General features: G+C 32.8%; 1 protein-coding gene across 5 annotated transcripts; it reads left to right on the top strand.

Annotated features, from left to right (window-relative positions):
• The first annotated feature begins 8,542 nt into the window (after nt 1–8,542).
• LOC105114430 (LOB domain-containing protein 36-like) lies at nt 8,543–12,293 on the top strand. Of its 5 annotated transcripts, none has more exons than XR_840132.1 (4): nt 8,543–8,676; nt 9,168–9,247; nt 10,054–11,019; nt 12,022–12,293. XR_840132.1 is itself a non-coding variant. In XM_011010971.1 (4 exons), the coding sequence occupies exon 3, from the start codon at nt 10,073–10,075 to the stop codon at nt 10,958–10,960; it is 888 nt and encodes a 295-aa protein (XP_011009273.1). In that variant the 5' UTR covers nt 8,543–8,676; nt 9,168–9,247; nt 10,054–10,072; the 3' UTR covers nt 10,961–11,002; nt 12,022–12,293. The 5 variants fall into 5 exon arrangements, 4 of the variants coding, with proteins under 4 accessions (XP_011009273.1, XP_011009275.1, XP_011009274.1 ...); XM_011010971.1 differs by having other exon boundaries at nt 10,054–11,002; XM_011010973.1 differs by lacking the exon at nt 8,543–8,676 and adding an exon at nt 8,817–9,005 and having other exon boundaries at nt 10,054–11,002.
• The last annotated feature ends 872 nt before the right edge of the window (nt 12,294–13,165 follow it).

The following is a 13,165-nucleotide window of genomic DNA, read 5'->3' as shown; positions in this document are numbered from 1 at the left end:
GTCTTGGGCTCCATAGAAAAGTTTTAGGCCTATGTCTTACCTTTCCATCCATATAAATTGGACCTAAATCTAAGATATATAGCTCCAGATATGACCCAATTACTGAACAATGTTCCAGTTTGGATTGCACCGACATCTCTTTTCTAAGTTTGACCATCTCTTTATCCTTGCAATTTAAGTTCTTAAAGTCATCAATCAATCCTTTCATTTATGTGATAGGCCTGTATTTAAAATGAATATTTACCACAAATTAAAGGTATCTTATATTATTAGATATATTATTATAAAACATGCTTTAGTTAAGGAGTTATTGATACTTCAAGTGCAAAATGATGATATAAAACCATGATAAAAATGCACTTTTAGGTACTAATCACACCCCCCAACCAGCTTATTACTACTCCCTAGTAATCAAAGCGTTAAATAGAAAAATAATTTGCAAATTCCACAAAGCAAGGTATTCATCATTTAACTTCCATTAATCTATCCAGATAAACAAACTCTCATTAAATTTATATATCTGCTCAATACCTCTTAACAAGATATTAATAAACCTTTCTTTTGTGCTCAATGTATCAACACATAATTATAGGGCTTTTCTTGGAAGAAAACAAAATTTTTGTTCTAATGTTTAAGGTTAACTTCCTTGGGTTGGGATTATTATTTTTGTCTCTTTTTTTTTCTTCTTCTTTTTTTTCTCTTTTTTTTAAATATATATAGATATAATTTAAAAATAGCATGCATCTTTAACCCATGTAATGAGCTTTCAGCTAATGACTCCCATACGAGTTGGTCTTAGGGCATTAGGTGTTAAGACACCCCTATGAGCTTAGTAACTCGGGTCGCAGATACTGATATGTAGATAGTGCAATGTTTGATTTCCTTAAGCTTTTCTCCTCAACCCATGTAACAAGCGTTGGGCCAATAGCTCCCAAGTCAGTTGACTTTAGGGAATTAGGCGTTACAACACCCCTTCGGGCTTAATTGCTTAGGTTAGGGAGGCTACGAAACCAAACTTATCTATATTTTTATTATCATCATTTTTTTTTCTTTTTTTTTTCTTAATTATATACAATCCCTTTCCCTTAGTTGTTACCTTTAACAAAAGAACATAAATAATGTTATAATCCAATATGCAACCCACAATCATATGTTAAAGTTTGTGTGTGTAAATTAAGGTTTAAGAATACATGTTAAATAAGTATATGAGCAGAATTAAGTGATAATAATGCGAGAGTTTGTAAACCTGAATATTTCAAGAAGTATTATAATAGACCTTGTTAAGAATGGTTACTAAGATGCGTCTCAAGAGTCACTTTAACAAAAGAGCTCCTTTACTCTGCCATCCTAGTAACAACAATTATGCACATGCTTTATGAAATGAAAAACAATTTTTTTTTTATCAACTACTACCATCTCCCCCTAACCAAAACGAGACATTGTCCTCAATGTTTAAAGGTTGAAAGATAAAGTATAGAAGATATCACCTGAAATAACGAACACTGACAAACTTGAAACACACTAAAACAAAAATAAGAAATAACAAAACATAATAATAAAACCAAAAGACACAAAAATTCACAAATGAAGGCTCAAATCCAATCTAAGCTTTTTACGGCTTTCCTTAGTTGACCAATTTATGCGACTCATGGAAGGATCAATTACAGAAATGAAGGATTGTAACTGGTCAATTAATTGTTCAGCAGTAGCAGCAGAGATTATGATTTGTCATGCAGAAAATGTTAGAAATTCCTGTTCCACAGCATGATCAAGAAAAGACAACAACTTATCATAATAACCATTAACATTTAACAAACCTATGGGTTTATGGTGAATGTGCAGTTGAGCCCAAGAGGAAATATGAAAGATCTATTCCAATGTGCCTAGACCACCTGGTAAAGCAACGAAGGCATCAACATGGTTAAACATTGCATTCATTCGAGCCGACATTGTGGAGACTTGAAGTTCCTCTCCAATTGTTTTTCCAATGATGTCCCCTTGTGCTAAAGCTTCGGGGACGACCCCCAAAACTTGACTACCTCCTAAAAATGGAGCTATTGACACACCTCCCATTAACCCAAGACTGCCTCCCCCATACACTAAATGAATCTTTCTCACAGCTAGCACCTGACCAAGATGATTTGCTGATTCTAAAAATTCCTTTTCTTTCCCAGGACTAGATCCACCGAAAACACAAATATTTCTTATATGATGACCTGAGGAACTTGTCATTTCTACACACTTCTTTATTTGTTGAATATATGGGTTGAGTAGAAATGAAAGGAAGGAGGAGAGGATTTTATAGATGAGAAATTAGAAGGGCAATCATACCACCTGTATGTAGGCCAGCTAGAGTCTCACACACACTCTCTCTCTTTCTCTCTCTCTCTCTCTATTTATTTATCTATTTACTTTTGAAAAAGCAAGTGTATATACAGGTAGTTGTGATTGTGGCTTACATCTTCCTTTGGTTTTACGTCCAAGAACGGCTAAAACGCCCTCTATGGGTCGGGGATAGGCTTCCCATCTAGTTTTCTTAAAAACTGCAAACATGGTCTTTTTTAGTCAGATTCCCAAGACTAAGTCGATCATGTTCTTTATGAAATAGTAGCCATAAATCATGAATTACACGATGCACATCTCCACTAGGATGCGTCTCAAGAGTCAATAAAAGATTATCTAAAGACTCCTTACTCAGGCCATCCTTAATGAATTGTATTTTATCTTCACGGTTTATAGATACCATTCCTAAAGAATGACATTGTGTATTACAAGTCCATTTAGCACATCGATGACAGACTTTCAGTCGTTTTGCACGACGTTTCTTTGCAAAAGTGCTTTTACCTGTTCCAGGCATGTGTGAAATGAAAGAGTTAGAGGACTCACCTGATAATCGGACATTTGCTTCAAGCAACCAGCGAATATCTTCAGGAATTCCATGATTCATTAACAATCTCAATCTTGCACATCTAGCACGGTTAAGTTTTGTAATCGCATTCTGAGATAGAGCGGGAAAATACTTTTTCAATTTTTCAAGATTAGTGTCCATTTTCAAATGAGAATTAGAAGAGAGATTCAAAGAATTGCACAAATATATACACATATATCAGTTATTGTGGGAAACTGAAAGAACCGACTTAAGTCACGGAGTACCGTTATCCGCCATTTGACTAGGGTGAGAGAAACTCGCAAAAATCACTCAAAAAGAAACACAAAAACAATGTAAGAAAAACAAAATAATCAACCTTTATCTACAAGATCATTCAAACCAATTGATTCATTTTCACTAGGAAAATTATTAAAGTAAGCTTTCAAACGATGTCCATTTTCCTTAAAAACATTGTCATTCATTGAATTCTCAATATCACAGGCCCCATAAGGATTGTTCCATCTTGATCTTAGCTCTCTAGGGAATGAATGGAGTTGAGAATTATAAAACAAAACTTTTTGACTAGTGTCAACTTTTTGACAATTTTCAAAAGTTTTGCAAAATGCATGTGTGTCCTTGAATATGGTGGGCCAATAAAATCCATTTTGAAAGATTTTTATAGCTGTCTTTTTTGACAAGAAATAACTTCCACATGCTTCAGAATGACAAAGTTTAATGACACTACTTACCTCATTGTCGAGAATGAATCTTTGAAATATTTGATCAGGATAATATTTGAATAAGTTAGGGTCATCACAATAAAAGTTCTTCACTTCGTTAAAAAACTTTTCTTTGTCTTGGGTACTCCAATCAGCTGGCAAATCTCCTAAAGCAAGAAAATTCATATTTTTATCATACCAAGGCATTGAACTAAGAGAAAGTAAGGATTCGTTAGGAAAGTAATCATCGATTGATGTGATATCAGATGTCGAATCTGTTGTCACTATTGACAAAAGATTCGCATCAACATTTTTTGTGCTTGTTTCATCTGTGATTTTTTCCTCAGAATAAATCATTTGCAAATCTTCAGATTTCTCCAACTCATTTTTATTTAAAGTAGATTCAAGTTGATGATAAACTAATTCGTCAATATGATCTACTTCTTGTAAATCATTATCTTCTCCAGGTTGTTTGCAAATGTTGAAAATATTCATCTCCAATGTCATGTTTCCAAATGATAGCTTCATCAGTCCATTCCTACAATTAATCAATGCGTTAGAAGTTGCAAGAAATGGACGTCCTAAAATAACAGGAAATGAATTACATGCTTCAATAGGTTCTGTGTCAAAGACAATAAAATCCACAGGATAAATGAATTTATTGACTTGTACTAACACATCTTTAATTATTCCTCTAGGCACTTTTAATATCTATCGGCAAGTAAAAGAGATATAGAAGTTGGTTTTAACTCACCTAGATTGAGACTCTGAAAAACTGAATATGGAAGTAAATTCACACTAGCACCAAGATCAAGTAAGGCTCTTTCAATTTTATGCTCTCCAATAAATCAAGAAATTGTAGGACAACCAGGGTCTTTATATTTCAAAGCATTATTGTTCTGAAGAATAGCACTTACTTGTTCCGCTAAAAAGGCTTTCTTTTTCACATTCAGTTTCCTCTTCATAGTGCATAGATCTTTCAAAAATTTAGCATAGGAAGGAATCTATTTAATAGCATCTAGCAAAGGTATATTGATTCTTACCTGTTTGAAAATTTCAAAAATTTCAAAGTTGTGATTGACTTTCCTTTGTTTGGTCACGACTTGAGGAAATAGAAGTGCTGGCAGAGAATCAGTCTTTTCTTTGTAATTTTTAGATTCAACCCCTTCCTTACCCTCAGAGATTGACTCATCATCTTTCTCATAAGGTTCAAGAGAGGGTTTTTCAATAACCTTACCACTGCGAAGAGTAGTGACTGATTTGACTTGATCCATGTGTTGGCTTCCGGAACTACTTGCATTTGCATTGTATTGCCCCTTGGGATTTTGTTGTGGTTGAGATGGAAACTTACTTTGCTCTTGGAAACTGAGAGGAGATGTTAATTTTGTAAGAGTATCTTTAAAATCTGTCATGTTTTGAGCAAGTTGAGTATTAATTGTCACTTGCTTTTCAATGAATGCATGCAATGTTTCCTCAAGATTTCTTTTAGGAGGTGGAGCATAAGGAGGTGCATATCCATGAGAATTTTGGAAATTGTGGTGTGCTTGAAATGGTGGTTGTGAAGTTTGTGCATTGTTGTTATCACTCTTCCAACTAAAATTTGGGTGATTTCTCCAACCAGGGTTGTACGTTTGTGAGTATGGTTTGTGGTTGGCCCTTTGAAAACTGTTTAAAGCATGGACTTGTTCATGGAGACATTCCTTAAAAGAAGGCAAGGTTGGATAATTATTAGTTGAGTGTTCATTTGTTTCATATATTTGACACACAATGTTTTCAACAGATTTTAATTGACCATTTTTTTTCAATTCTAGTGCCTCAACTTTTCTAGCTAAAGATGCAAACTTGGCTTGAAGGTCATGATCTTCCCTACGGTTGTACATACCTCCACTGGATGTATGAGGTTGAGTTTTACTCGGTGCCTCATAAGTACCCGCGGTGTCCCAATTTTGAGCATTTTCAGCTAACAAGTCTAAGTACTCCATTGCTTCATCAGGGTCTTTATCTTCAAAAGTTCCATTGCACATCAATTCAACCATTTGCCTATCTTTAGGTGTTAACCCTTCATAGAAATGTGAAACCAATCTCCATGTTTCAAAACCATGATGAGGGCAAGTACTAAGCAAGTCTCGATACCTATCCCAACATTGGTAAAATGCTTCTCCTGGTTTTTGAGTGAAAATAGTGATTTGTCTCTTGAAAGAGTTTATTCTATGAGATGGGAAAAACTTCTTTAAAAACTGTTGTTCCATTTCATCCCAAGCACGAATGGATCCTGATCTTCAATTTTGTAGCCATGTTTTAGCTTTATCTTTTAATGAAAAAGGAAAAAGCTTTAATCTGATGGTGTTCATGCTACAATTTAAATTATTATATGTGTTTTATAGGCCAAAATTGGGAACTATTGATTTGATGACTAATTGATAAGTGGGTGGCCAACTTTTGACTTGGTGACAATCTTTATCTTCTCTTGTCTGCCCAAAACGTCATTGATAACGTCAAAATTGGAGCCAGTTGCAAACATGAAAGTTGTAGGCAATTGTCTCAGCTTTCTTGTGTAAAACATTTAGCTCATTTGGACTTCTAGAACTCCAGATATGGCCAAAATACCGAACAGTGCTCGGGCTGGAAGACAGATTCGGGCTTCTTTGTTGTTGCTACAATTTGGACTTGATAATGGCCTTTTTAGATCTTGGGCTCCATATGAAAGTTGTAGGCCTATGTCTTACCTTTCCATCCATATAAAGTAGACCTAAATCTGAGATCTATAGCTCCATATATGACCCAATTACCTAATAGTGTTCCGGTTTGGATTGCACCGACATCTCTTTTCTAATTTTGGTCATCTCTTTGCCCTTGCAATTTAAGTTCTTAAAGTCATCAATCAATCCTTTCATTTATGTGATAGGCTTGCATTTAAAATGAATATTTACCACAAATTAAAGGTATTTTATATTATTAGATATATTATTATAAAACATGCTTTAGTTAAGGAGTTATTGATACTTCAAGTGCAAAATGATAATATAAAACCATGATAAAAATGCACTTTTAAGTACTAATCAAAACTCACATGCGAAATGAGGACTATCGGGAAGGGGTGTAAACTTGTGAATAACCGAACTTAAAAGTTTTATGGTAAGTTGGATTTCAACAATTTTTTCTTAAGTTATTGTTTTTTTAAAGTTTGTTCATAGGTTTCTTTTTCTTTTTAGAAAACACATAACACTTGATTATAGAAAAGATATGAGAATGATCCTTTAACCTGTTCGGAGCTTAATCTAAATTTGTGGTTGGATGTTGGATCATCCGATAGACTCGATAGAAATCAGATTTATGATATCTCGAATACCATGACCAAGGATATATGAATGAACCATAATGTATTGACTGTTGGTTCCTTATAATCAGATTCGAGCTCTAAATATCTGGTCGTCTACATGATTGTACAAATAAGTTGAAGTTCAGGTGACCTGGCTTAGTATTGAGACAGCCTAGCTTAGTATTGAGACATCCTGACTTCGGTCCAAGACAATCGCACTTAAATGATTGTATGAGGAACTATTGTCAAATCTTGGTGTTACATGTGGTCTCTCTTGTTACCCACCTGATCCTAACAAAGACCCACCACCTCCACCTCGTTCTTCTTTAATTTTTCTCCTTTAGATAAATTGTATTCAAACTGATATTTTTTAAATTAATAATAAATATTTCATTTTTTATTTTAGTTTTATTCCTTTTAATTTATTTATTTATGTTATGTTTATTTTAATTTTTTAAAAATATTAAATACAATATCAATAGAACTACCAATAAAATTTGAATCACAGAAGGAATGATGTTGAAATAAGTCCCTTGAAAAGTTTTAGAGAGTTGAAAAAAATTACAGGAACTTGCCACTAATAATTACAAATAGAATTACCAATGAATTAAGTCCCTCAAAAAATTCTTGAGAGTTCAAAAAAATTATAGGAATTGTCATTATCAATACTCACATCATTAAAGAGTTAATTTTATTGGTAACATGAATTCAATTATTGATGAAACAACAAACAATTTTTTTTATTGGTGATATGCCATGTATAGTGATATAATTACTAATGGAATGATGTTGATAAATCTTTTTTGTTTATTGTGTTTTTTTTTGTTTTAACTCTATCGATAATTATATTATTGTTGAAATGACTGATAAAATAGAAATCATTAATAATAAGTTTTTCAATGGCAAGTTATTGTTGGTGATCCCATCATTAAATATTTTTCCAACAAAATGAGTGTTTAAATATCTACAGAGTTTTCTATTGATATTATGAAAAAGTATGGTTGTGATTAAAGAATTAAATTGAAGAAAAAAACATATCCAGAAAAAAAATTGAAGGATAGGGAAACAAAGCAAGTCAGTGTGCGAATCCATGATAACCTGTGAGGAGTTCAACATGAAAAGATGGAGCTGTTTTAGGTTTCTTGTTTAATATACAGTGATTAGCAAGGAGCGGAATAAAAAAGTTAGATGAACATCATGAAGCCTGCCTCAATGATCTTAATGAAAATATTATTTCATATAATGACCTGATTAACAAAAAAATCCATCACATCAGGATTCGAAGGTGACAACACATTAGATAGCTTGCACTTTTCATAGTTCTAAAAATAACAGAGACAACTTAGGATGTTACAATGGCAAACAAATCCATCAAACAGAACTTAGAATGGTATGTATTTTAAGATTCGAGCCAGATCTAATTTCTTACAATAAAATAATCACAATATGAACACACTTTCCATAAATTATTTCATGTATAGATCTGATTTTTTTAAAAAAAAATTTAATGATCCAGTCTGATTCATTTAAATAAAGCTAATAGGATATCATTAATTTAATTTAAATTGACAAAATCTTGTATGTTTTAGCTACCCAATTTCACCAAAGAGAAGAGAATACACAAGGTGTGCTTGAATGATGGTTAATTAGGTAAGCTCTCAAAGTCTCAAGTCTTGACACCAAAGGCATTAAAACAATAGAATGAAGCTCTAATATGTCAAAAAGAAGGAAAATTTGGGAGTATAGGCAAACAGAAACGGGACATGGAGGTAAGTCTGAAATATAATTTAATTTTTGCTCGAGGACCTCTGGCCCTCACGCACGAACACACAGTCCAAATTTTGATCAGACAGCTTTGATCTCTTCAACATCTCTAAAATTTGAATGACAGACATGTGAAGGTGACTCTTTCCAAGCTATAACATAACCCCTCGCCTCATCTCACCCTTTATCACCTCTGTTTTTCTTCTTTTTAATTTTCATAATACCTCTCTCTTAATGTAAAAGAACAGTTTGCATTATTTTTCCTACATTCTTCTCTTTCTTGTCTGTTGGGATTTTGAAACTCAAAGATCGGATCGATAGTTATCTCTTTTTGGTAACCTACTCCTGAAATCTTTCATACTATCTCTCTCTCTCTCTCTCTCTCGAAATGGTCTCTGTCTCTCTCTCTCTCTCCACCATTCTTAATACAGTTTTTTTTTCAAGAAACAGTCTGTCATTTTTTGTGTCCTTCAAGAAGTCAGCGTTTTCATTGCAGGTTTAACATGGAACTTTTGAAGACACACAAGGAGAGTGATTGATCTTTGAAAACACGTATCTTTCTTAGCAATATCAAAGGTAAACTTAGGTGGTCTGTAGTTCTTATTCGAAAACACGTATCTTTCTTAGCAATATCAAAGGTTTTTTGTTTTCAGTGTTTTATTAATTTTTGGATTTTTTTTTATTTGAATTATAAAATCCTCATATCTCTTTGAATATGAAGATTAAAAGATTTCTTTGATTTAGTTTTGAGAGAAAACAAGAACAAGAAAGTTTTTTTTTTTTTGGTTCATCTTTTTTATGAAGAAAAAAACAATGGAGATCTCGAAGGATCCTTACACCATATGGTTTCTTGCATTTCAAGGTGTCAATGAAGTATGAAAGACACCCAAATCCAAGACTTATTGAAAGAAATCATTTTTAAAGAGATTGAGAGCAGGAGCTTGTAGGATACTCATTGGCTATGGCTCTTTTTTCTTTTTTTCTTTTTTCATTTGGTAAATTAATTACACCCCGTTGTAATTAGATCACTGCTTTGTGTTTCAGTTCTCTCTTCCTGTCTCTCACTATAGCTAGGCCTGGTGAAATATTATTAGCCCATCAGTTAACAGATGATTGATTTTCCTTTTTCTTATCTTCTTTGTTAGAGTTTATCTTTCTTTCATTGTAAGTTACTGTTTCATTATCTATATCGTTTTTTATTCATCATTTACCCAAATAAATGAGAAATATTTATTGTTTATTTTCCTTATATTGGTAAACGAAGCTTCTCTGAATCACTTAGCCTTTATCTTCGTGAATATCAGATTTCCATGCCTTAATAAAACATTTCCCTTGTTACCTAGTGATTTCAACTTGCTTTATTTAATGGGTTTTGGTTGTAGTTGTTAAGGAAAGGTAAAGATGTCGTCTTCGAACTCTCCATGTGCAGCATGCAAGTTCCTGAGGCGAAAATGCACACAAGAGTGTGTGTTTGCTCCTTATTTTCCACCAGACCAGCCTAAAAAATTCGCAAGTGTACACAAGGTATTTGGTGCTAGTAATGTTGCAAAACTTCTCAATGAGCTCAATGCTGCGCAACGTGAAGATGCTGTGAATTCACTTGCCTATGAAGCTGAGGAACGGCTCCGTGATCCGGTTTATGGCTGTGTGGGTCTAATTTCTATTCTTCAACAAAGACTAAAGCAACTCCAGAATGATCTTTATAGTGCTAAGAAAGAATTGGTTAATTATGTCGAGGGTCAAGCAATGCTACCCATGTTGATGCAGCCACAACATTTGGGTAATCCTTCTTCTTCGACTGTGATGCAACACAATGGGATGCCAATGATGGGTATTCCTTCTGTTGGACAAATGGGGATGCGTGCGGATACTCATCAACACCATCATGCGCATCCTCAGCAAATATACGAGGCTCAACAACTGGCTGCTGTGGTGGCTGCGAGAGAGCAAGAGATGATAAGGGTTTACGAGCAACAACATCAGCATCATACACAGGCCCAGCGACAGCATGAAATTGTGAGGTTTAATGGTGGATTTGATCCAGCTAACTCAGTTGCTGCTACTGGGTTTAACCATGTCAATCCTGCTGCTGCTATGTCACCTTCTTTGGCTCTAGGAACTTTTGACAACAGTTATCAGATTCAATCACAAGGAGAGCCCCAACCCAATCAGCTTCAGCCAGAGCTTTTGCTTCAGCCACAATCACAGCAACAGCAACCGCAACAACTCCTTCAGCATCCAAAATCTGAAAGTGAGGAGGGTAGAAGTACTGTTGGTCCATCTTGTTGAAGTTCTTGCAAGACTATGTACCTTTCTTGCTAGTTTCTTAAGGTAATTTTTCCATCTAGGTATGGTCTCTTCACTTTTATTTATGTATTTAGTACTTCGTTTGCTGTTTATGCCTGCGCGCGTGTTTGTCTGAAAAATAGTCTTTTCTGCATTTATGGATGGGTTCTTTAGTAATCTGGGGTACTGGAACCCTTTCACAAATAGGGTAATGCAATTTGAAGGCAGTAGAAAGCCAAAAATACGATCTTGAGCAAAAATTTAGTTGAAAGAATTGTTTTTTCACAGTCAGGGATACATTGCCTTCATCGAATATAAATAGCACCTTGAATTACTATCATATAGTAATTTATTTTCATTTTTAATCTCTTTGGTTTCTCCTTTTTAAAAAAAATAAAAAATAAAAAAATAAATTGGTGCACAACTTGAAAATGGGCTCAGATCTAGGTCAGCAGCATAGTGTTGACTTGTTCTGTCATTTTCTTTCGGATGTATTATTGAAGGATTTTTGCAGTAATCATGTTTTATTAGTAAGAGACAAAAAGGAGGTAGCTCGAAAGATTTTATGGGAATTTGGTGTGCTAATTCCATCCATGATCTTGACATTTGCATTGTAATCTTTACTTGAAGACATCAGTGCCCTTTCTTGTATCTGATGAGGGAAGGATACCTTTTGTTTCATATTTTCCTTAATGATTCAGTACCGAGATGCATTATGTTTTCTGAATTTCAAAAGTATTTTATTTTGAAAAAAATATATTAAAATAATATTTTTATTTTTAAAAAATATAATTTGAAAATATAAAAAAATTCAATTTTTTAAAAATATTTTTAAAACATAAAAACAAACAAACGATTATATTATATTTTGTTTTCTTCTGGTTAATTTTTAAGCCTGCATCTAGCTTATTAACCATTTCATTAACCATGTGCATTCCCTAACTGGTAATCAATGCGACAAATTGCATTATGCTGTTGTGCAGATTACAACAGCATCATCATCACTTGTATACGTGCTTATGATTATTTGCTTTCCTTCCTCTTATTTTCCTCTCGTCCCGCAGGTCATAAATACCGGAAGCAAGTGGATATAAAGAAATATAGGGAGGGAGGTCTCAAGGCAGTCATCTTGTTTTTGTCCCTTAGGGAAGAAGACGACGACTTTATGGAGAGATGCGTCTGGGAAGGAAGGATGGGCCTTGATTTTCGAGTACAGCTTTTCTTTTATCTTTCATTTGGATTTGGTAGAGGTCATCCTTTAATTAATGTAAATGAGAAGCTTGGGAAGTCTTTTAAAGGCTTTTGTTTATCACCCATCCTTGATATTTTTATTTTTGGAATCTCTGTTTTCTTAATTTTTAGAATCTCACTAGATTGTTGGCGACACCACACAACGGGTCAACAATTATTATTTTTTTAAAAAAATATATACGTTATATTAATATTTTTTTAATTAAAAAATATAAATTTTATGGGAGTTAATTTAATATAAAATAATTGACTTATACATTTAAAAATATTAATTAAGATGACCAATAAAAATATAATTTAAGTTAAAAATAATATTTTTAATTTCTAGTATAAAAATATTAAAATAATACTTGGTTGATTTAGTAACTCTACATTATGGTTCATGAAACTATAATAACCTCGTATAAAATAAATAAAAATAAATTATAATGTTTAATTTTTAATTAATCTAATATTGAAGAATATAATTAAAAAATAAATAAAAAATATAAAAAATTATGAATATTAATTCTCAATCAACTTATTATTAAAGAATAAAATTAAAAAATAATAATAATAAAACATAATAAAATGACATGAAACAACTAGGAATAACCTACAAAACTTGTGACTCAGCTAAAAAAAATTAAAATAACCACATAAAAAATAAATTAAAACAATAATAAAGTTCAATTCCTACTATTTTTTACTAAACTTGTTAAATATTAAATTAATTTATAGTTAGGCAAACGCCCAATGTTATGTGTTTTGTGCAAAAAAAAAAAAACCATCAATTTTAGTTTTTATTAATATTGATAGTTAATTTCTCCGTTAACATGTCCAATATTAAATCTGTACAAGCAATATTTAGCAACATGATAAAATTTTAAATAAAATGTTTTTTCTCAATGAACAATTTAGAAAAATAAATTAAAACAGACTATGCATTGTTTTAATTAACCCTGACCATAATCAAAT

Source organism: Populus euphratica, unplaced genomic scaffold (assembly GCF_000495115.2).
Source record: "Populus euphratica unplaced genomic scaffold, PopEup_1.0 scaffold527.1, whole genome shotgun sequence".
Classification (NCBI taxonomy): Eukaryota; Viridiplantae; Streptophyta; class Magnoliopsida; order Malpighiales; family Salicaceae; genus Populus; species Populus euphratica.
Note: the sequence above shows the minus strand (reverse complement) of the source record. Positions and strands in the feature narration are given on the sequence as shown.